Raw genomic sequence first — 25,023 nt, 5'->3', positions numbered from 1 at the left:
CCTCATTCAATTAACAGATTTGGGGGGCCTAGAATTGGACAAATGGGGACAAGTACATCTGCTCTGAATTTTAATTCCAAATAATTTCCGTTAATATAAATGCTGCAGGTTATTTTGTGAGACTTTGGAGTGCCTGTCTCCATCAGCAAATAATGCTAAACATGCATGTACCCTTTACAAACTTTTGTATACCTAACATATAACCTCTTTCTATACTTTTACACAATGTGCTAAAATCACACATTCCATCAACGTTCAACCTAAGAGCTCTTTAGAAATACCCCAAACAAATTATGTACAACCATTTTTACGAAATATCAGTAAGGAAACGCTTAGCAAAGAGCATATATTGTTCGTGATACACTTTTCTTCATAAGGAAAAATACATGTTCATGTTTCATTTACCTATGTATTGCAACAGTCAGTTGTCACAAGGATTTTATTTACCTTTTTCGCAGAATCTTCCTCTGAAGCCTTCAGAACAGCTGCACGAGAAATATCCGTTGTAATCTGAACAGGTTCCGTTGTTCAGACAGGTGACAGAATCACAGCCTATACGGAAAACGTCCATTTTCATTACCGATAGCATTTTTCAATCAGTTGTTTAGCCAGGTTAACTTTGCAACCGGGACAAGGGAGACAAACCTTGACACTGGAATCTAATTTCACACAGGTTTAGAAAGTGCCATAACTACGATAGTGCAAGGAATAAGCCTGCATGAGCAAACGTATTGATATAAAAGTAGGGCATTCTGTTGCATCATTGCTTTTTTTCCCCAGTTTTTATAAATTCTGTATTAGCCCCTTACCAAAAGAGTAAAAGTGTTATTATTGATAACGGCCATGCAGTTTTCAATTTCACATATTTGAAACCATTTTGATGTAACAAGATAGCAAATATAAATATATTTACCACAGGAATTTTCGTCTCTGTTATCGATGCAGTCATAATTCTTGTCACATTGTAAGAGACCGCTGATGCAAACATAATTTCCACAATCAAATTTATCACCAGAACAAGTCAGTGTTTCTACAAGAAAAAGACGATATTCAGATATTTGAATATGTTATCAGTTCTTAGGTACACTGTAAAGAGATGGCAATAAAACAAACGCATTAATTCAGTCAAGGTTCTCTGTTTTTCATACCTGTGGATGGCACAGAAGACGCGACAAAGGAAAATCCTGCTCTTGTTTGATAGGACGAAGAAAACGAAATCCAGATGGCACTTCCATTTGAAAGGAGAACCGGTAGTTCACGCCGTCGGTATCTCCACGACAGAAGGGTAGACTGACTGATAACATCTCCATTCCCAATCCTCCAGTTGTCATAGTAATCAGTGGTGAGATTGCCAAACGAAACGAGAATCTTCCTGTCTTCCTCCGTCCTGATGATCCAGTGGATATATACTCCTCTTGGGAAACTGCCCGGGTAACCTGGCGATCTGACTTCAACGGTTTCGCTTGCCCCGAGAGAGATGTTCATATTTGCTATAAATGTATACCATACAAGAAATAGTGTACAGCTGGGCTGTTTAAACTGTCTTGGTATTCAGTGCGTGCGTATTGACAAGCTAATCAGGTACAAAGTTTACAATCGGTTTAATAATGAAACAAGACTTTGCATTTAATAAACGATTAATGGTTTTATGGGAGCAATTAATCTAAGGGTATCCCGAGATGTGTTCTTTATAAGACAGCTGTGAGTTTCATGCTTTATATTTCCTAACGAGTTGTAGAAGTAAGCCATTGTGGCACTGATCCTGTCGTCAATATTCTTTACCAAATAGTATTACGCGTGCCGCACTGAAAAAAAAATATTTTAAAGCAGCTAAAATGTTTTTGCTAACTCGTTCTCCTGTCATTTTGTAACATGGTAAGAGTAATGATAAGGCGTGTGTACAGGATATCGATATATATTTCGGGCAATCCGATATTCAAATTAATAATAGGGATGTAAACTTTCTGTTCAGCCCAAGACATTTCATTATTCGTGAAGAGCTTGATCTATCCGACTGTTCTTGCGTCTTCTTTTTAGGGTTCTTACCCCCCTTGGTAAAATATCCCTTTTTGAACCAAAGTGAGAATACTTTTGGTTAAATCTCGAGTTCTAAATAGTGAAATCAGTAGAATTATTAATTTATTTTGCCTTTATGCTTCTACCATTCATATAGTCAGCAATAGTGTTGTTTATTGTAGGCCTAAATATCTTTGACGAATCATGAGGGGTTGTGTGTCAACTCAGAAGAGCACGCACATGGTCTTGTCCTCTCTTTTCAGTGCGTCACACCACTGACAGAACGATAAATCAGTGTATTCTTTCAGGCAACGTTTTGCAATTTTGGAGGTAAGTCGTGTTCAAATATGGCATGATGTGTCACTGTAAGACGCATAGAAGATGTTAATTGGTGTCACTATTGTATATTTGGTATGTGTTCATAGATTTTGGCGTGTACCTTTCGTATTAAGTGGTCAAAAATGTCCAAAGATAAATGAACGTGTCGTGTACATTAGTGGTAGGCCTAGGCTATAATTCAGTATGTGTGTTGTGTCTTATGTACTGTACAAGGGCATTGTACTCTACAGTACACAAATTAAGTAAGGTGGTGCATGTATTACTTATTCGTGCGCACAGTACAACTTTACTTTGTGTAGTGTAAGTGGACGCGTTTTGTTGATATTTTTATCTGTTGTCATAGTCATTGTTTTCACGTTCATTTTGTTTTCCACAGCTGACTTACATGTACATGCACCGACCAAACAGCTACATGTACTTGGAATGAGACAATTAGCCAGAGTTATACCAGGCTAAGACTTGTTTTTCTCTATTTTAGCAACAGCTGGTAATGACACGTATTGTGTAGTAGGCTTGATATTTATTCAATCAAATGAATTTCTGGGTAATCTCAAATTATTTTGAATGAAATGTATTTCGTCGACAGGGCTTATTCTATATTATGGATTGGGTCATCCCTCCTCATCACAAATTGAAATAAACCAGCTCCGATCAAGAACCACCAATCCGAGTGAGTGTCAACTTATCACACTGTACTACTCTTGACGAGTGTGGACCATAGTTATATCATCCACGGCATCGGCACAATAGAAAACATAGCAAGAATGTGTTCATATAATAAACAGATTATCGACTGTATACTTCAAAACATGCTAGTCTGACATATTTTTGAGCTGGTCCTGCTTCAAATACCATGCCTTTAACCCCACAAGGACATTTACAACTAACTCCAGACCTCCCAAATGGCCCACATATTCAGTATTTTAACCATAAATAAAATACATAACGTAGTTATCGCTCGCTATAGCGAGCAGAGGCAAACTCCACAGAACCACGAAGCTTGAACGACTGACGTTACATTCTTCCTTAGCCAAGAATCCTTTGAGATTATCTTTTACAGCATTTCCAAGCTTTGGTTAGATATAGAGTTCATCTGCTTACCTGTTTCACACCTGAATCCTTCGAATCCAGCAGGACATTCGCAGTTGAAGCCAGACCTACCCACTGGTTGACACGTTCCGTTATTCAGACACGAGTTGAATATACAACCTACAAATACCACATAGGCAACTCCTTCCGTTAACTAGGTTATAGACTGCAATCTTCGAAAAAGATGAAATTCCTGCGTAATAATTTCGTGCTACTCGGGTCATTGCAGGAAATGTTTGATACAGTAAAAGAAGCAAAATCAGCGTACTGCTTCGATAAATGAAATTACCCTTTAAATTCCGGCATAATTTTTTTATTTTCGTATATTACTTGATAACGGGTTTTTGGCCACTTTGTATGACAAAACTCGTCACAGAGCAACTCAGTTTTCTCTTAAAGCAATCATTAAAAGCGTTATCAATATCCACGTTAAAAAAATACCTCATATGCAGGCCCATTTTAATGTTTAAAATTACAATAAGTGACACGTTTTCTGGTTATCAAATTCAAAAAAGGAGATGTTTCCCATAGAAATACAGTCTTTTCTTGCGTGATGTAATCAATTAAGTAAATACTATCGAAATATATTTACCACAGGAATTTTCATCGCTGTTATCGATGCAGTCATAATTCCTATCACATTGTAAGAGACCGCTGATGCAAACGGAATTTCCACAATCGAATTCATCAACAGAACAGGTAAAAGTTTCTAAACAAAGAATATGGGTTCAAAAATTTAAATAGAATTTATGCATTGGAATCATTGGCCATGCGGCAAATAAAACGTTTTTATAACAAAACTGTTACTTTATATCACGGTTCTCAGTTTCCTATACCTGTGGATGGCACAGAAGACGCAACAAAGGAAAATCCTTCTCTTGTTCGATAAGAGGACGAAAACGAAAAGGAAATCCAGATGGCATTTCCATTCGAAAGAAGAATTGGTAGTTGACTCCGACGGTATGTCCATGACAGAAGGGTAGACTGACTGATAACATCTCCATTCCCGATCCTCCAATTGTCGTAGTACTCAGTGGTGAGATTGCCAAACGAAACGAGAATCTTCCTGTCTTCCTCCGTCCTGATGATCCAGTGGATATATACTCCTCTTGGGAAACTGCCCGGGTAACCTGGCGACCTGACTTCAACGGTTTCGCTGGTCCCGAGTGAGATGTTCATTTTTGCTATAAAATGTATACCATACAAGAAAATAGTGTACAGCTTAGTTGTTTAAAACCCTCCAGGTATTCAGTGCGTGCGCATTGATAAGTTAATCAGGTATCAAGTTTATAATCGGTTTAATAATGAAACAAATCATTCCATTGTCATCATGATTCGTCTAATGATTTTTTTAGAGCAATTCATCTACAGACATTCTGAGATGTGTTCTTTCTAAGATAGCTGTGAGTTTCTTGCTTTATATTTCCTAACGAGTTGTAGAAGTAAGCCATGATGGCACTGATCCTGTCTCCAAAATTCTTTACCAAATAGTATTACGCGTGCCGCACTGAAAAAGTGTTTAAGCAGGTAAAATATTTTTGCTAACTCGTTCTCCTATCATTTTGTAACATGGTAAGAGTAATGATAAGGCGTGTGTAGTAACAGGATATCGATATATTTTTCCGGGCAGTGCGATATTCAATTTAATGATAGCGTATGGATGTGAACTTTCCGTTGAACCCGAGACAATTCATTATTCGCGAGGAGCATGATCTATGCGACTCTCCTTGCGCCTTCCTTCCAGGGTTCTTACTCCCCTTGGTAAAATGTCCCTTTTTGAACCAAAGTGAGAATAATTTTGGTTAAATCTCGAGTTCTAAAGAGTGGAATCGGTAGAATTACTAATTTTTTTTGCCTTTATGCTTCTACCATTCATATAGTCAGAAATAGTGTTGTTTATTGCAGGCCTAAATATCTTTGACGAATCATGAAGGGTTATGCGTCAACTCAGAAGAGCACGCACATGGTCTTGTCCTCTCTTTTTAGTGCGTCACACTACTAGCAGAACTATAAATAAGTCCATTCTATCAGGCTACCTTTTGCATTGGGGGGGGGGTAAGTCGTGTTCAAATTAGGCATGAGGTGACATTGTATTATTTGTAAGACGCGTAGAAGATGTTAGTTGGTGTGACTATTGTATATTTGGTATGTGTTTATAGATTTCGGCGTGCAGCTTTGGTATTGAATGGTCCAAAATGTCCAAAGTTGAATGAACGTGTCGTGTACATTAGTGGTAGGCCTAGGCTATAATTCAGTATGTGTGTTGTGTCTTATGTACTGTACGAGGGCATTGTACTCTACAGTACACAAATTAAGTAAGGTGGTGCATGTATTACTTATTCGTGCGCACAGTACAACTTTACTTTGTGTAGTGTAAGTGGACGCGTTTTGTTGATATTTGTATCTGTTGTCAGAGTAATTGTTTTCACATTCATTCTGTTGTCCACAGCTGACTTACATGTACATGCACCGACCAAACAGCTACATGTACTTGGAATGAGACAATTAGCCAGAGTTATACCAGGCTAAGACTTGTTTTTCTCTATTTTAGCAACAGCTCGTAATGACACGTATTGTGTAGTAGGCTTGATATTTATTCAATCAAATGAATTTCTGGGTAATCTCAAATTATTTTGAATGAAATGTATTTCGTCGACAGGGCTTATTCTATATTATGGATTGGGTCATCCCTCCTCATCACAAATTGAAATAAACCAGCTCCGATCAAGAACCACCAATCTGAGTGAGTGTCAACTTATCACACTGTACTACTCTTGACGAGTGTGGACCATAGTTATATCATCCACGGCATCGGCACAATAGAAAACATAGCAAGAATGTGTTCATATAATAAACAGATTATCGACTGTATACTTCAAAACATGCTAGTCTGACATATTTTTGAGCTGGTCCTGCTTCAAATACCATGCCTTTAACCCCAGAAGGACATTTACAACTAACTCCAGACCTCCCAAATGGCCCACATATTCAGTATTTTAACCATAAATAAAATACATAACGGAGTTATCGCTCGCTATAGCGAGCAGAGGCAAACTCCACAGAACCACGAAGCTTGAACGACTGACGTTACATTCTTCCTTAGCCAAGAGTCCTTTGAAATTATCTTTTACAGCATTTCCAAGCTTTGGTTAGATATAGAGTTATACCAGGGTAAGACTTGCTTTTCTCTATTTTAGCAACAGCTGGTAATGACACGTATAGTGTAGTAGGCTTGATATTTATTCAATCAAATAAATTGGTATGCAATCCAAAATTATTTTGAGTGAAATGTATTTCGTCGACAGGGTTTATTTTATATTATGGACTGGGTCATCCCTCCCTATCACAAATTGAAATAAACCAGCTCCAACCAACAACCACCAATCTGAGTGAGTGTTAACCTATCACATCGTACTACTCTTCACGAGACTCGTCAGTGTGGACCATAATTATATCATCCACGGCATCGGCACAATAGAAAACATAGCAAGAATGTGTTCATATAATAAACAGATTATCTACTGAATACTTCAAAACGTGCTAGTCTGAAATATTTTCGGGCTATTCCTGTTTCACGTAACGTGCCTTGGACCCCAGAAGGACATTTGCAACTAACTCTAGACCTCCCAAATGGCTCACATGTTCAGTTGTTCAAGCATAAATAAAATACATAACCTAGCTATCGCTCTCTATAGCGAGCATAGGCAAATTCCACAGAACCACAGAGGCAAACTCCATAGAACCACAAAGCTTTAACGACTTATACATACAGCATTTGCAAGCTTCAGTTAGATATAGAGTTCATCTGCTTACCTGTTTCACACCTTAAACCTTCAAATTCAGCAGGACATTCGCAGTTGAAGCCAGACCTACCCACTGGTTGACACGTTCCGTTATTCAGACACGAGTTGAATATACAACCTACAAATACCACATAGGCAACTCCTTCCGTTAACTAGGTTATAGACTGCAATCTTCGAAAAAGATGAAATTCCTGCGTAATAATTTCGTGCTACTCGGGTCATTGCAGGAAATATTTGATACAGTAAAAGAAGCAAAATCAGCGTACTGCTTCGATAAATGAAATTACCCTTTAAATTCTGGCATAATTTTTTTATTTTCGTATATTACTTGATAACGGGTTTTTGGCCACTTTGTATGACAAAACTCGTCACAGAGCAACTCAGTTTTCTCTTAAAGCAATCATTAAAAGCGTTATCAATATCCACGTTAAAAAAATACCTCATATGCAGGCCCATTTTAATGTTTAAAATTACAATAAGTGACACGTTTTCTGGTTGTCGAATTCAAAAAATGAGGATGTCCATTCAATAGGAATGCAGTCCTCTCTTGCGTGATGTAATCAATTAAGTAAATACTATCGAAATATATTTACCACAGGAATTTTCATCGCTGTTATCGATGCAGTCATAACTCCTATCACATTGTAAGAGACCGCTGATGCAAACGGAATTTCCACAATCGAATTCATCAACAGAACAGGTAAAAGTTTCTAAACAAAGAATATGGGTTCAAAAATTTAAATAGAATTTATGCATTGGAATCATTGGCCATGCGGCAAATAAAACGTTTTTATAACAAAACTGTTACTTTATATCACGGTTCTCAGTTTCCTATACCTGTGGATGGCACAGAAGACGCAACAAAGGAAAATCCTTCTCTTGTTCGATAAGAGGACAAAAACGAAAAGGAAATCCAGATGGCATTTCCATTCGAAAGAAGAACTGGTAGTTGACTCCGACGGTATGTCCATGACAGAAGGGTAGACTGACTGATAACATCTCCATTCCCGATCCTCCAATTGTCGTAGTACTCAGTGGTGAGATTGCCAAACGAAATGAGAATCTTCCTGTCTTCCTCCGTCCTGATGATCCAGTGGATATATACTCCTCTTGGGAAACTGCCCGGGTAACCTGGCGACCTGACTTCAACGGTTTCGCTGGTCCCGAGTGAGATGTTCATTTTTGCTATAAAATGTATACCATACAAGAAAATAGTGTACAGCTTGGTTGTTTAAAACTCTCCAGGTATTCAGTGTGTGCGCATTGATAAGTTAATCAGGTATCAAGTTTATAATCGGTTTAATAATGAAACAAATCATTCCATTGTCATCATGATTCGTCTAATGATTTTTTAGAGCAATTCATCTACAGACATTCTGAGATGTGTTCTTTCTAAGATAGCTGTGAGTTTCTTGCTTTATATTTCCTAACGAGTTGTAGAAGTAAGCCATGATGGCACTGATCCTGTCTGCAAAATTCTTTACCAAATAGTATTACGCGTGCCGCACTGAAAAAGTGTTTAAGCAGCTAAAATATTTTTGCTAACTCGTTCTCCTATCATTTTGTAACATGGTAAGAGTAATGATAAGGCGTGTGTAGTAACAGGATATCGATATATTTTTCGGGCAGTGCGATATTCAATTTAATGATAGCGTATGGATGTGAACTTTCCGTTGAACCCGAGACAATTCATTATTCGCGAGGAGCATGATCTATGCGACTTTCCTTGCGCCTTCCTTTCAGGGTTCTTACTCCCCTTGGTAAAATGTCCCTTTTTGAACCAAAGTGAGAATAATTTTGGTTAAATCTCGAGTTCTAAAGAGTGAAATCGGTAGAATTATTAATTTATTTTGCCTTTATGCTTCTACCATTCATATAGTAAGAAATAGTGTTGTTTATTGCAGGCCTAAATATCTTTGACGAATCATGAAGGGTTCTGCGTCAACTCAGAAGAGCACGCACATGGTCTTGTCCTCTGTTTTTAGTGCGTCACACTACTAGCAGAACGATAAATCAGTCCATTCTATCAGGCTACCTTTTGCATTGGGGGGGGTAAGTCGTGTTCAAATTAGGCATGAGGTGACATTGTATTATTTGTAAGACGCGTAGAAGATGTTAGTTGGTGTGACTATTGTATATTTGGTATGTGTTTATAGATTTCGGCGTGCAGCTTTGGTATTGAATGGTCCAAAATGTCCAAAGTTGAATGAACGTGTCGTGTACATTAGTGGTAGGCCTAGGCTATAATTCAGTATGTGTGTTGTGTCTTATGTACTGTACGAGGGCATTGTACTCTTCTTGTACACAAATTAAGTAAGGTGGTGCAAGTATTACTTATTCGTGCGCACAGTACAACTTTACTTTGTGCAGTGTAAGTGGACGCGTTTTGTTGATATTTGTATCTGTTGTCAGAGTAATTGTTTTCACATTCATTCTGTTGTCCACAGCTGACTTACATGTACATGCACCGACCAAACAGCTACATGTACTTGTAATGAGACAATTAGCCAGAGTTATACCAGGGTAAGACTTGCTTTTCTCTATTTTAGCAACAGCTGGTAATGACACGTATTGTGTAGTAGGCTTGATATTTATTCAATCAAATAAATTGGTATGCAATCCAAAATTATTTTGAGTGAAATGTATTTCGTCGACAGGGTTTATTTTATATTATGGACTGGGTAATCCCTCCTCATCACAAATTGAAATAAACCAGCTCCAATCAACAACCACCAATCTGAGTGAGTGTTAACCTATCACATCGTACTACTCTTTACGAGACTCGTCAGTGTGGACCATAATTATATCATCCACGGCATCGGCACAATAGAAATCATAGCAAGAATGTGTTCATATAATAAACAGATTATCTACTGTATACTTCAAAACGTGCTAGTCTGAAATATTTTCGGGCTATTCCTGTTTCACGTAACGTGCCTTGGACCCCAGAAGGAACTTTGCAACTAACTCTAGATCTCCCAAATGGCTCACATGTTCAGTTGTTCAAGCATAAATAAAATACATAACCTAGCTATCGCTCACTATAGCGAGCATAGGCAAATTCCACAGAACCACAGAGGCAAACTCCATAGAAACACAAAGCTTTAACGACTTATACATACAGCATTTGCAAGCTTCAGTTAGATATAGAGTTCATCTGCTTACCTGTTTCACACCTTAAACCTTCAAATTCAGCAGGACATTCGCAGTTGAAGCCAGACCTACCCACTGGTTGACATGTTCCGTTATTCAGACACGAGTTGAATACACAACCTACAAACACCACATAGGCAACTCCTTCCGTTAATCAGGTAATTGCCTGCAATCTTCAAAATGATAAGATTCGTGCTGAATTTTTTTCCGTGCTTATCAGGGTAATTGAAGGGAAATGTTTGATAGAGTAAAAGAAGCAAAGTCGATGAACTGCGTCGATAAATGAAATGACCCTTTAAATTCCGGCATATTTTTTATTATCGCATGTTACTTGATAATGAGTTTTTGGCCTCTTTTTATGACAAAACTCGTCATAGAGCAACTCAGTTTTCTCTCAAAGCAATCATTAAAAGCGTTTTCAAAATCCGTGTAAGAAAAAATATCACATATACAAGCCCATTTCAACGCTTAAAATTAAAATATTTGGTTTGCTGGTTATCAAATTAAAAAAAAGAATGTGTTACATAAGAATACAGTCCTCTCTTGCGTGCTGCAACCTATTAAGTTGATACTTTTGAAATATATTTACCACAGGAATCTTCGTCTCTGTTATCGATGCAGTCATAAGTCCTGTCACATTTTAAGAGACCGCTGATGCAAACAGAATTTCCACAATCGAATTTATCACCAGAACAAGTCAGTGTTTCTACAAGAAAAAGACGATATTCAGATATTTGAAAATGTTATCAGTTCTTAGGCACACTGTAAAGAGATGGCAATAAAACAAACGCATTAATTCAGTCAAGGTTCTCTGTTTCTCATACCTGCGGATGGCACAGAAGACGCAACAAAGGAAAATCCTTGTCTTGTTTGATAGGACGAAGAAAACAAAAACGAAATCCAGATGGCACTTCCATTTGAAAGGAGAACCGGTAGTTGACGCCGTCGGTATCTCCACGACAGAAGGGTAGACTGACTGATAACATCTCCATTCCCGATCCTCCAATTGTCGTAGTACTCAGTGGTGAGATTGCCAAACGAAATGAGAATCTTCCTGTCTTCCTCCGTCCTGATGATCCAGTGGATATATACTCCTCTTGGAAAGCTGCCCGGGTAACCTGGCGACCTGACTTCAACGGTTTCGCTGGTCCCGAGTGAGATGTTCATTTTTGCTATAAAATGTATACCATACAAGAAAATAGTGTACAGCCTGGTTGTTTAAAACTCTCCAGGTATTCAGTGCGTGCTCATTGATAAGTTAATCAGGTATCAAGTTTATAATCGGTTTAATAATGAAACAAATCATTCCATTGTCATCATGATTCGTCTAATGATTTTTTTTAGAGCAATTCATCTACAGACATTCTGAGATGTGTTCTTTCTAAGATAGCTGTGAGTTTCTTGCTTTATATTTCCTAACGAGTTGTAGAAGTAAGCCATGATGGCACTGATCCTGTCTCCAAAATTCTTTACCAAATAGTATTACGCGTGCCGCACTGAAAAGTGTTTAAGCAGCTAAAATATTTTTGCTAACTCGTTCTCCTATCATTTTGTAACATGGTAAGAATAATGATAAGGCGTGTGTAGTAACAGGATATCGATATATTTTTCCGGGCAGTGCGATATTCAATTTAATGATAGCGTATGGATGTGAACTTTCCGTTGAACCCGAGACAATTCATTATTCGCGAGGAGCATGATCTATGCGACTTTCCTTGCGCCTTCCTTCCAGGGTTCTTACTCCCCTTGGTAAAATGTCCCTTTTTGAACCAAAGTGAGAATAATTTTGGTTAAATCTCGAGTTCTAAAGAGTGAAATCGGTAGAATTATTAATTTATTTTGCCTTTATGCTTCTACCATTCATATAGTCAGAAATAGTGTTGTTTATTGCAGGCCTAAATATCTTTGACGAATCATGAAGGGTTCTGCGTCAACTCAGAAGAGCACGCACATGGTCTTGTCCTCTCTTTTTAGTGCGTCACACTACTAGCAGAACGATAAATCAGTCCATTCTATCAGGCTACCTTTTGCATTGGGGGGGGGTAAGTCGTGTTCAAATTAGGCATGAGGTGACATTGTATTATTTGTAAGACGCGTAGAAGATGTTAGTTGGTGTGACTATTGTATATTTGGTATGTGTTTATAGATTTCGGCGTGCAGCTTTGGTATTGAATGGTCCAAAATGTCCAAAGTTGAATGAACGTGTCGTGTACATTAGTGGTAGGCCTAGGCTATAATTCAGTATGTGTGTTGTGTCTTATGTACTGTACGAGGGCATTGTACTCTTCTTGTACACAAATTAAGTAAGGTGGTGCAAGTATTACTTATTCGTGCGCACAGTACAACTTTACTTTGTGCAGTGTAAGTGGACGCGTTTTGTCGATATTTGTATCTGTTGTCAGAGTAATTGTTTTCACATTCATTCTGTTGTCCACAGCTGACTTACATGTACATGCACCGACCAAACAGCTACATGTACTTGTAATGAGACAATTAGCCAGAGTTATACCAGGGTAAGACTTGCTTTTCTCTATTTTAGCAACAGCTGGTAATGACACGTATTGTGTAGTAGGCTTGATATTTATTCAATCAAATAAATTGGTATGCAATCCAAAATTATTTTGAGTGAAATGTATTTCGTCGACAGGGTTTATTTTATATTATGGACTGGGTCATCCCTCCTCATCACAAATTGAAATAAATCAGCTCCAATCAACAACCACCAATCTGAGTGAGTGTCAACCTATCACATCGTACTACTCTTCACGAGACTCGTCAGTGTGGACCATAATTATATCATCCACGGCATCGGCACAATAGAAATCATAGCAAGAATGTGTTCATATAATAAACAGATTATCTACTGTATACTTCAAAACATGCTAGTCTGAAATATTTTCGGGCTATTCCTGTTTCACGTAACGTGCCTTGGACCCCAGAAGGAACTTTGCAACTAACTCTAGATCTCCCAAATGGCTCACATGTTCAGTTGTTCAAGCATAAATAAAATACATAACCTAGCTATCGCTCACTATAGCGAGCATAGGCAAATTCCACAGAACCACAGAGGCAAACTCCATAGAACCACAAAGCTTTAACGACTTATACATACAGCATTTCCAAGCTTCAGCTAGATATAGAGTTCATCTGCTTACCTGTTTCACACCTTAAACCTTCAAATTCAGCAGGACATTCGCAGTTGAAGCCAGACCTACCCACTGGTTGACATGTTCCGTTATTCAGACACGAGTTGAATACACAACCTACAAACACCACATAGGCAACTCCTTCCGTTAATCAGGTAATTGCCTGCAATCTTCAAAATGATAAGATTCGTGCTGAATTTTTTTCCGTGCTTATCAGGGTAATTGAAGGGAAATGTTTGATAGAGTAAAAGAAGCAAAGTCGATGAACTGCGTCGATAAATGAAATGACCCTTTAAATTCCGGCATATTTTTTATTATCGCATGTTACTTGATAATGAGTTTTTGGCCTCTTTTTATGACAAAACTCGTCATAGAGCAACTCAGTTTTCTCTCAAAGCAATCATTAAAAGCGTTTTCAAAATCCGTGTAAGAAAAAATATCACATATACAAGCCCATTTCAACGCTTAAAATTAAAATATTTGGTTTGCTGGTTATCAAATTAAAAAAAAGAATGTGTTACATAAGAATACAGTCCTCTCTTGCGTGCTGCAACCTATTAAGTTGATACTTTTGAAATATATTTACCACAGGAATCTTCGTCTCTGTTATCGATGCAGTCATAAGTCCTGTCACATTTTAAGAGACCGCTGATGCAAACAGAATTTCCACAATCGAATTTATCACCAGAACAAGTCAGTGTTTCTACAAGAAAAAGACGATATTTAGATATTTGAAAATGTTATCAGTTCTTAGGCACGCTGTAAAGAGATGGCAATAAAACAAACGCATTAATTCAGTCAAGGTTCTCTGTTTCTCATACCCGCGGATGGCACAGAAGACGCAACAAAGGAAAATCCTTGTCTTGTTTGATAGGACGAAGAAAACAAAAACGAAATCCAGATGGCACTTCCATTTGAAAGGAGAACCGGTAGTTGACGCCGTCGGTATCTCCACGACAGAAGGGTAGACTGACTGATAACATCTCCATTCCCGATCCTCCAATTGTCGTAGTACTCAGTGGTGAGATTGCCAAACGAAACGAGAATCTTCCTGTCTTCCTCCGTCCTGATGATCCAGTTGATATATACTCCTCTTGGAAAGCTGCCCGGGTAACCTGGCGACCTGACTTCAACGGTTTCGCTGGTCCCGAGAGAGATGTTCATATTTGCTATAAATGTATACGCATACAAGAAAATAGTGTACAGCTTGGTTGTTTAAAACCCTCCTGGTATTCAGTGCGTGCGAATTGATAAGTTAATCAGGTGTCAAGTTTATAATCGGTTTAATAATGAAACAAATCATTCCATTTAAAAGAATTTTTGCATTGTCATCATGATTCGTCTTATGATTTTTTAGAGCAATTCATCTACAGACATTCTGAGATGTGTTCTTTTTAAGATAGCTGGAGTTTCTTGCTTTGTATTTCCTAACCAGTTGTTTAAGTAAACCATTGTGGCACAGATCCTTTCGCCAAAATTCTTTACCAAATAGTATTACGCGTGCCGCAGTGAAAAACTGTTTTAAAACAGCTAAAATGCTTTTGCTAACTCGTTCTCCTGTCATTTTGTAAACATGTTGAGAGTAATGATGAGGCGTTTGTAGTACCAAGGCATCAATATATTTTTCGGGCAGTGCGATATTCAATTTAATGATAGCGTATGGATGTGAACTCTCCGTTGAGCCCGAGACAATTCATTATTCGTGAGGAGCATGATCTATGCGACTGCTCTTGTGTCTACTTTTTAGGGCTCTTACTCCCCTCGGTAAAATATCCCTTATTGAGCCAAAGTGAGAATAATTTTGGTTAAATCTCGAGTTCTAAAGAGTGAAATCAGTAGAATTATTAATTTATTTTGCCTTTATGCTTCTACCATTCATTTAGTCAGAAATAGTGTTGTTTATTGCAGGCCTAAATATCTTTGACGAATCTTGAGGGGTTGTGTGTCAACTCAGAAGAGCACGCACATGGTCTTGTCCTCTCTTTTTAGTGCGTCACACTACTAGCAGAACGATAAATCAGTCCATTCTATCAGGCTACCTTTTGCATTTTTGGGGGGGTAAGTCGTGTTCAAATTAGGCATGAGGTGACATTGTATTATTTGTAAGACGCGTAGAAGATGTTAGTTGGTGTGACTATTGTATATTTGGTATGTGTTTATAGATTTCGGCGTACAGCTTTCGTATTGAGTGGTCCAAAATGTCCAAAGTTGAATGAATGTGTCGTGTGCATTAGTAGTGGGCCTAGGCTATAATTCAGTATGTGAGTTGCGTCTTATGTACTGTACGAGGGCATTGTACTCTTCTTGTACACAAATTAAGTAAGGTGGTGCATATATTACTTATTCGTGCGCACAGTACAACTTTACTTTGTGTAGTGTAAGTGGACGCGTTTTGTTGATATTTGTATCTGTTGTCAGAGTAATTGTTTTCACATTCATTCTGTTGTCCACAGCTGACTTACATGTACATGCACCGACCAAACAGCTACATGTACTTGTAATGAGACAATTAGCCAGAGTTATACCAGGGTAAGACTTGCTTTTCTCTATTTTAGCAACAGCTGGTAATGACAGGTATAGTGTAGTAGGCTTGATATTTATTCAATCAAATAAATATGTGTGCAATCCAAAATTATTTTGAATAATATGTATTTCGTCGACAGGGTTTATTTTATATTATGGACTGGGTCATCCCTCCTCATCACAAATTGAAATAAACCAGCTCCAATCAACAACCACAAATCTGAGTGAGTGTTAACCTATCACATCGTACTACTCTTCACGAAACTCGTCAGTGTGGACCATAATTATATCATCCACGGCATCGGCACAATAGAAATCATAGCAAGAATGTATTCATATAATAAACAGATTATCAACAGTATACTTCAAAACATGCTAGTCTGAAATATTTTTGGGCTATTCCTGTTTCACATACCGTGCCTTGAACCCCAGAAGGACATTTGCAACTAACTCTAGACATCCCAGATGGCTCACATGTTCAGTAGTTTAACATAAATAAAATACATAACGTAGCTATCGCTCGCTATAGCGAGCAGAGGCAAACTCCACAGAACCACAGAGGCAAAATCCACAGAACCGCAAAGCTTTAACGACTGACAATACATTCTTCCTTAGCCAAGAATCATTTGAGGTTTTCTTTTACAGCATTTCCAAGCTATAGTTAGACATAGAGTTCATCTGCTTACCTGTTTCACACCTGAAGCCTTCGAATCCAGCAGGACAGTCGCAGTTGAAGCCAGACATACCCACTGGTTGACATGTTCCGTTATTCAGACACGAGTTGAATATACAACCTACAAATACCACATAGGCAACTCCTTCCGTTAACTAGGTTATAGACTGCAATCTTCGAAAAAGATAAAACTCCTGCGTAATAATTTCGTGCTTATCGGGTCATTGCAGGAAATGTTTGATACAGTGAAAGAAGCAAAATCAGTGTACTGCTTCGATAAATGAAATTACCCTTTAAATTCCAGTATATTTTTTTATTTTCGTATATTACTCGACCACGGGTTTTTGCCACTTCGTATGACAAAACTCGTCACATAGTAACTCAATTATCTCTTAAAGCAATGATTAAAAGCGTTTCCGAAATCCATGTAAGAAAAATATCTCATATGCAGGCCCATTTTAATGTTCAAAATTACAATATATGACACGTTTTCTGGTTGTCGAATTCAAAAAAATGAGGATGTCTATTCAATAGGAATGCAGTCCTCTCTTGCGTGATGTAATCAATTAAGTTAATACTTTCGAAATATATTTACCACAGGAATTTTCGTCGCTGTTATCGATGCAGTCATAATTCCTATCACATTGTAAGAGACCGCTGATGCAAACGGAATTTCCACAATCAAATTCATCAACAGAACAGGTCAAAGTTTCTAAACAAAGAAAATGGGTTCAAAAATTTAAATAGAATTTATGCATTGCAATCTTTGGCTATGCGGCAAATGAAACGTTTTTATAACAAAACTGTTACTTTATATCACGGTTCTCAGTTTCCTATACCTGCGGATGGCACAGAAGACGCAACAAAGGAAAATTTTTCTCTTGTTCGATAAGAGGACGAAAACAAAAAGGAAATCCAGATGGCACTTCCATTCGAAAGGAGAATCGGTAGATGACGCTGTCGGTATCTCCACGACAGAAGGGTAGACTGACTGATAACATCTCCATTCCCGATCCTCCAATTGTCGTAGTACTCAGTGGTGAGATTGCCAAATGAAACGAGAATCTTCCTGTCTTCCTCCGTCCTGATGATCCAGTTGATATATCCTCCTCTTGGAAAGCTGCCCGGGTAGCCTGGCGACCTGACTTCAACGGTTTCGCTGGCCCCGAGGGAGATGCTCACTATTACTATAAATGTATATCCAAAATAGAAAATAGAGTACAGATTGGTTGCTTAAACTCCCCTGATATTCAATGTGTGCTAATTGATAAGTAATCAGGTACAGAGTTTATAATGGGTTTAATAACATAACAAAGCATTTCATTTAAGAATACCTTGTGGATCATGTTTCATCGATTAATTTTATAGGAGCAATTTACGTAAGCCCCTTGTGAGATGTCTTCTTGATAAGATAGCTTTGAGTTTCATGCTTAATATTTCCTAATCATTTGTCGAAGTAAGCCATTGTCAGTGGCACTAATCTATACTTGAAAATTGTTTACCCCGTATGTGTGCCGCAGTAAAACTGTTTCAAAGCAGCTAAAATTTTCTTTCAAAATTTTCTTGTCGGTTTGTAAACATGTTTAGAATAACAATAAGGTTATCTTTGCCATATGATGTGTAATATTATTTAGCACCTAAAAATAAAAAAAACATCATCATAAGAGGGCGTTTAATTAAGGAAATAAACTTGTGCTTGGCTGGTCTTCAACGTGCGTTAAAAAGATCTATTGACTCCGGAGAAGGATGCCCAAACCACAGGCAAGTTGCCCTGTAAAACATAGCATGGCATCCACGATGAACGCTGTGAGCCGTGGTGATGGGTGGTATGTCAGCATGGATTCAAAGGAAGGTGACGAATATCGTCTATATTGTCTGACAAGAGACGCCATCAATCTAGACTTGTAGATGGATTAGTCCAAAACCAATTCCACGTCGCCCCTTCTTTACTAATTCACGTATCCTCTAGAAGTTACTGAACATGCTGTTCCGATCGTGTTCGACACAGCTTCATGTTTCTTTTAGAGCTATGATACCAATGTTCAAGTCACACGATCTAGAGTCTTATCTAACTAAACAGAGGCAGATTTACAGTGTACCGAGAAACGTTAGGTTCAATCTTGACAGTTTAATATTTCAAAACAACAATACTGTTAACGCACTTCGCCAAAAGTCAGTTTGTAAGTATGTTTCTGGTATAGATGACATTAAGAAAATACATGTAGTAAATAAACATTGACATTAAGAATTTGCCGTTCAATTTTCATTTGCTGACGTTTATCAAAGTCAAAGTGAGATAATGTTTAAAAGTAAACGCAGTGATAGTGACATTGGAATGCACCTGTTATATTTGAACTTTACCTGTTTCACACCTCGTGCCTTGAAAGCCGGTGGGACATATGCAGCTGAGGCCATACCTTCCAATAGGGTTACATGTCCCGTTGTTTAGACACGGGTTGATCACACAACCTGATAACAGAATACAAATCGCATAAAAAAGACCCGAAATATACCTACAAAGGAAATAGGACTACAGAGTGAAATTCACGTATTATCGAAACCGCTAATTCTACTTCAAAATTACTGGAGTACACAAACGTTCGCTTACTTTAAAAGCTTACTGTGACAATCATGGTCCAGGGATAGGTTTAGAGTTGGTAAATTTCATTTGGGTAACCCAACACATTAACCTTTTTAATTAGAACGATTGTTTTTAATGATTTGTATATTTACCGCATTCTTCCTCATCTCTACCATCGACACAGTCATCTTGATAGTTACACCGCAGGTTGTCATTGATACAATAAGCCCCGCAGTTCAATTCTCCCTCAGCACAGTTCGTTTCTAAATAATAAAACGAAATTAAAACCTTTGAAGCAAACCATAATTATAGAGCAACTGAATTCGTTATCAGAACGAACAAAAAAGTTGACTACATTGGAACATTATACCGGAACTCTACCAAATAAACTCTCCAGTCTTGTTTGGCCCTTCCTCTCATCGGCCAATATCTTTTGTTACAGGCAAGGCGCTGGTCAGACGCCACTTCTGAAACTCGAAGGATCACAACCAAAATACACAATGCAACCTTATATTGAACGGGGATGACTCAGGTCAAAACAGCAGCTTTTCAATCATTTCAGAAACCATACAGTGCAATTGGGTATGCCTAACATATTGATTAAAAAAATGACCAAAGAAACTGAGACCAGTGGGATTTGAACCCGCTACCCCTGCACACCGTACTGGCGCTCCAACAACTATAAAGCCCTACTGTTTCTTTGCGTGGCTTACTGTCACGAAGATGATGGCGATTACATATAAGTTGTCCACAACCCAGATTGTGAATCCTAGACGTGAATAAGTTCAACCACTGTGCATGAAATAACTTGTGATAGCACTGCGTTGATCGCTCACGATGAGCATTTTCTTGCGCTTGTCTTTCAAGTAGGTGTAGGTAAATCTGGGTCCTGGTGAGTTGATGTGCTTTCGATCACAATAAGGAAGTTGCTGTAAGCCGATCTACAGCAGGAAAGTTGGCAGCTCAGAAGATTTGCTCTCCACTGGGGTTATCCGATTGCAGAGAAGAGCATAGTTGGGGCCAAAAGTTTACATATCCTCATGGGCATCAATTGGTGGGGGTAGAGGGGGGCCAACTGTTGATTTGTATTTTCTCATGATGGGCTTAATCACTCGGTATTGGAATATATTGAGGCATGTGGTTTTGGTCACAACTTGCAGTCATCCATTGATATTTGCTGAAACGTATTACAGATGAGCGACACGCAAAATTTGTTCTCGAGGCGATTTGCGAAGCTAAGTGATTCCAACCAATGCCAGGCCCTTTTCTGCATCGGGACCAATGGAGACTAGAATGTGGTCAACTAGTTATTCTGTATCTATAGTAAAGATTGCGGTAACACCATGTATGTGTGGTTCTGAGAAGAACCGGGGAATAACTCGACGTTTCGAACAGCGTACTCTGTCCGTCTTTAAGTCCGTCTTTAAGTCTTATAGTTATTCTGTCTTGACATTCTTCACAGAGAGGTACAGTTCTAACTGTTTTCTTAAAAATTTCTTAAATTGGGCAGCTGGGTTATTCCGGGGCATCTGTGGCCTTACAGAGTCTGTCATATTTTGTAATGATGCACAGTTCTTTGAAAGCCTGAAGTCATCATGCAATGAGTGTTAAGAATTAGTACTATAGACACCAGATGATCTCCATCTTCAGTGATAACTCTAGGATGAGCAATAAATATGCGATAGTTGCATGACTTAAAAAGGTCAAAAGTAAAATGATATATAGAGTTTGGAATGAAAATTTCGCCGAATGAAATCATAATGCACTCCTGTCATCCATATAGCAATACATTTCCAAAAGAAAACTTTTGAAAGTATCTAAGACATTAAACTCTATTGCTTCAGACAGAGCATAAACATTGGGACTTACCATTTGACGAGACGCTTCGAGCCGACAAGAGAAACCCACTTCTGGTGACACTAAAATCTGACGTAAATCTCAGCCACATGACGTTCCCGTTGGACGACACACGAGGTGGTAGACTGCTTCCACTCCAGCGGAAGAGAGTTGTAGAGGAATTGGAAAAATCCTCCCCATCCCCACCTCTTAGATGGTCACAACAACTCTCCGTGTTGAAAGCAATGAAATCGATGAGAATCTGTCGATAGTCCACCGTTTCGACAATCCACATGAGGTCCAGATTGTTTGTGTAGTAGTTTGGATAGGACGGGGAATTTATAAGGACTGAGTCGTTCGCACCAAGATTGACGAGAGTCACGTCTATTGTGAAATATAAGTTTAATGAGGTGATTAAATTTTTGCTACTCAAACTTACTTTCCCGGTGGGCTCGCGACGGTGAGAAAATGTCCAAACAAAACCGTAGGCAGCCCTAAATCGACTCCCGGCATTCACGTATTTTACCCAACGAAGCTCATGTGTGGAGTGCACAAGCAACCTTTTCATCACCGTAAAATGAAGCTGCAAGGAATTTTTCAATGTATGGAAACGCTTTTGCACTTTTTCTTTAAAAACCATGTAACATGTCGGCTTTCTTTCTAGGATATAGTGGCGTAACCACGGGGGGCCTGGGGGCACGTGACCCCACAAATCCCTTGTGCCCCAGACCCCCCCACTGAAAAAACGGATGAATGAATACTTAACAAGTCTAACAAAAACTTGCCCCCAACAAACACACCACTGAAAGCTGGTGCCCCTTTATACCCCCACAACCAGTGAATCCTAGCTACGCCACTGCTAGCATAACGTCGATATTTGAGCATTAAAAACAAAAAGGAAGTAAAATACCCTTTGAAATTTGAAATTTCGTGAAAGTCGAACAAACCGTTCTTGCCCCAGTATACATGACAGGTCAACCAACAATGCATACTTTTCCCACTGTGGTGCTCAACGAAAGCTGGCTGGCATGTGTGCAGCCTTCAAATAATGTAAGAACAAAACATACAATTTTGATTTGGTTCCATCTTAATTTCTTATGATTAGACGCAAGCATGTCAATAAGCATATCATGTTTAAAAAAAAGTGTGGAACAGCGGGGTTCCGGGAGGAGGGGTTGATTCCGCCCTACCCGGCTATGAGATGGTCTAAAAAAACCCGGCTCTTTGAGGGTTCAAAACTTGCCTCACCTATATCACACAGAGTGCCACCAAAGCCCTCATGACAGTGACAGTTGAAACCAGATCCTCCAACGGGATGGCAAGTTCCATTGTTCAGGCAGGTGTTCAACACACATCCTAAATTAAAAGGAAATTGTAGCAAACGATGAATTGAAAAATGGAAAAATTTCATTGTCCACGGACAAAATATTCACGTAGAAATAAAACTTACCGCACTGAAATTCCTCATCTCGGCCGTCAGAGCAATCGATCTGTCGATCACACAACCAGCCACGATCAATGCACACAGAGTGTCCACAGTCAAACTCCTCTTCCGCACAATTCAGAGATTCTAATGGAAATTTTTCCGAAAATTAAAATGTGTAATGAAGGAAACCTCATTACCGGCAAACCATGAACCTCGTAGTTTTGAAGATCTGTGCCCAGGTTGAATAAACAATTAAGAAACCAAAAGCTAATTAAACAAAATCAATATACTGTTGTAGGTTAAGGGCAAATATAACAGTCTGGTGCCCTGCGCGCCATAAGCAGTATAGTCAGCGTCACTCGTATCTCACATTCTGTATATATTTTAAATGAACAAAGTAGAGAAAAAAGGAACTAACATTTATCTTTCTAAAACGGGAAAAAGATCAGTAAGTTCAAGACTTTGGATTTAGTGAATAACCACCTAATCTACATCACTGTATAAAATAACTATGACTGAAATGTTTATCATCTTCCTAAAAATGAAATAATTTCCAAGACACAAACACGCGATAGAACTACATGTATTGATAATTTTCATACCATTTGAGGGAACGCTGGTGACAGTGATATTAAATCCTCTTCTTGTGTTAAAGGAATTAGACGTAAATCTCAGCCACATGGTGTTATTACTTGAGAGAAGACTAGGTGGGCGCCTCATCTCACTCCACGAGAAGAATTTCGTAGAACTATTGACAGCATAGACGCCATCTCCAGCCTGCAAAATGTCACCCTGCTCGGTGCTGAATGTTACAAACATTATGGAAATCTTGAAACCGTCCTCAGTGAAGATGTTCCAAATTACATTCAGGTTGTTGATGTAATTCATCGGGTAAAAAGGTGAGAGCAGATGGATTCTTTCATTTTCATCCAGAGAAACGGAGAGGCTTCCTGTAAGAATTTAATTAATGAACGCGTATATGAAATGTTTTCCAAAGAGCAGAACACATTGTTGTCCCAGGTTTTTTTTAACCCAAAGCAAGACTTCATACTAAAGTTCTGGGAAGGAAGACAGGCTGCTCAGAAGACCAACACTTACTGCGCTTTTGTAATCCACATGCGTGTAAGAGAAGGCAACATTTACTGAACGTTTGCTTGAATTTGGAGGTGATGTGGTGCAATGTACTAAATCGGGATTTACAAGCACAAGCATAACGGATTTTTCTTCATAACACTGCTCCACAACATGCTGTTTCCAATTTTCCTTTCTATAGAAGAATACTTTTCTCGTGTTAACATTATCTCAAATAATTCATACCTCCAGGGTCACAAGATAATTCGTCACTCCCGTCGTCACAGTCAGGGAACGTATTGCACACGAGCTCAGGCGTTATACAAGTCCCAGAGCTACATCTGAAGTCATCCACACTGCATAGATTGGAATCTGAACAGAACAAAAGGTTCACCTTCTGAAGCATTTGTTAATAAACCTCTGCAAACACAATTGTTATAACCTTGCGTTCATTACTACGGCCAAAATAAAACTGTCCTAAAGGTCTGAAGTTTGACAAAAGTCCTCTTTTTTCCAACAGGACTGGGAATTACCAGGATTAAGACCTGTCACAAATTAGCAAATTTTCGTGTTATTTCTGTTTTATATGATCTTACCTGAAGCGATTGTGTATCTGATGAAATCAATGTACTGTGAGACTCTTGTGAAAGCGGTGGGGGCAGTTTGTCCGCATCTAACACCAGTGCTGACAATGCCAACCATCTTCCACCGGCCGTCCGTGCCCTGACAGACCAGTGGACTTCCACTGTCACCCTGCACACAAAGGTACGAAAAAACAATCTCACGTGATAAGGCTAACGATAACTAAAGCTAAGTAATGTTTAAACTTAATATGAAATTCAAGAGCACGACTACAACACAAGCCGTTTAGGTCTTGGTAAAATTTGCATTGCAAAGCAGCTCAATCGTTCATTATGGTTGGCCAGCATAACTCGCACGTTCCTGACAAAATCATTAAACAATTCAATAAAAGATAAGTCTTCGAGAAGCAATTTTACAATTTGGACAAGATAAAGAGGTTTTGATAAATGAGTCAAATCGATAATCAGACGTCTCTCCTAAACGCGCACCACCACTTCTTTTAAATTACAATTTAACCGGGGAAATCAATATTTGAAAGAACGTTAATTATTATGAATAAGCTCCAACATACATTACAGGTTTTGTTAGTTTCGTCTCCAATTCCAGCACATATCTGACTTGATGAGACAAATAGTCGTCCCTGAATTTCACTGTTAGCTTTACATTGCTCCCACCCCAGTAGAGGCACACGTGCTTCTTTCAAGACAGGAGAAACGATACCTGGAAACAAAAGGGTCAAGATTTGAGAATCAAGGTGGTCGAAGGTATAACTCACTTCATGCTAC

General features: G+C 38.6%; 1 protein-coding gene across 1 annotated transcript in view; it reads right to left on the bottom strand.

The window, feature by feature from the left end:
- LOC110975312 (uncharacterized) overlaps positions 1–25,023 on the bottom strand; it is a 94,837-nt gene that overhangs the window by 19,225 nt on the left and 50,589 nt on the right. Inside the window, exons 49-75 of the mRNA XM_087130063.1 lie at positions 24,810–24,958; positions 24,253–24,409; positions 23,903–24,028; positions 23,188–23,535; positions 22,610–22,729; positions 22,408–22,515; positions 21,193–21,543; positions 19,476–19,586; positions 19,104–19,211; positions 17,582–17,929; positions 17,338–17,454; positions 16,756–16,863; positions 14,368–14,715; positions 14,133–14,249; positions 13,556–13,663; positions 11,225–11,572; positions 10,990–11,106; positions 10,413–10,520; positions 8,085–8,432; positions 7,841–7,957; positions 7,258–7,365; positions 4,281–4,628; positions 4,037–4,153; positions 3,457–3,564; positions 1,149–1,490; positions 914–1,030; positions 448–552 (exon numbers count right to left, since the gene is read on the bottom strand). Of these exons, the coding sequence (XP_086986189.1) occupies positions 448–552; positions 914–1,030; positions 1,149–1,490; positions 3,457–3,564; positions 4,037–4,153; positions 4,281–4,628; positions 7,258–7,365; positions 7,841–7,957; positions 8,085–8,432; positions 10,413–10,520; positions 10,990–11,106; positions 11,225–11,572; positions 13,556–13,663; positions 14,133–14,249; positions 14,368–14,715; positions 16,756–16,863; positions 17,338–17,454; positions 17,582–17,929; positions 19,104–19,211; positions 19,476–19,586; positions 21,193–21,543; positions 22,408–22,515; positions 22,610–22,729; positions 23,188–23,535; positions 23,903–24,028; positions 24,253–24,409; positions 24,810–24,958 (5,007 nt within the window). The remainder of the gene's footprint in view (positions 1–447; positions 553–913; positions 1,031–1,148; positions 1,491–3,456; positions 3,565–4,036; positions 4,154–4,280; positions 4,629–7,257; positions 7,366–7,840; positions 7,958–8,084; positions 8,433–10,412; positions 10,521–10,989; positions 11,107–11,224; positions 11,573–13,555; positions 13,664–14,132; positions 14,250–14,367; positions 14,716–16,755; positions 16,864–17,337; positions 17,455–17,581; positions 17,930–19,103; positions 19,212–19,475; positions 19,587–21,192; positions 21,544–22,407; positions 22,516–22,609; positions 22,730–23,187; positions 23,536–23,902; positions 24,029–24,252; positions 24,410–24,809; positions 24,959–25,023) is intronic.

Source organism: Acanthaster planci, linkage group LG02 (genome assembly GCF_054643075.1).
Source record: "Acanthaster planci isolate LZ-2023a linkage group LG02, COTS_SCS, whole genome shotgun sequence".
In the NCBI taxonomy this organism is placed as follows: Eukaryota; Metazoa; Echinodermata; class Asteroidea; order Valvatida; family Acanthasteridae; genus Acanthaster; species Acanthaster planci.
This window is presented reverse-complemented; position numbering and strand designations above follow the sequence as displayed.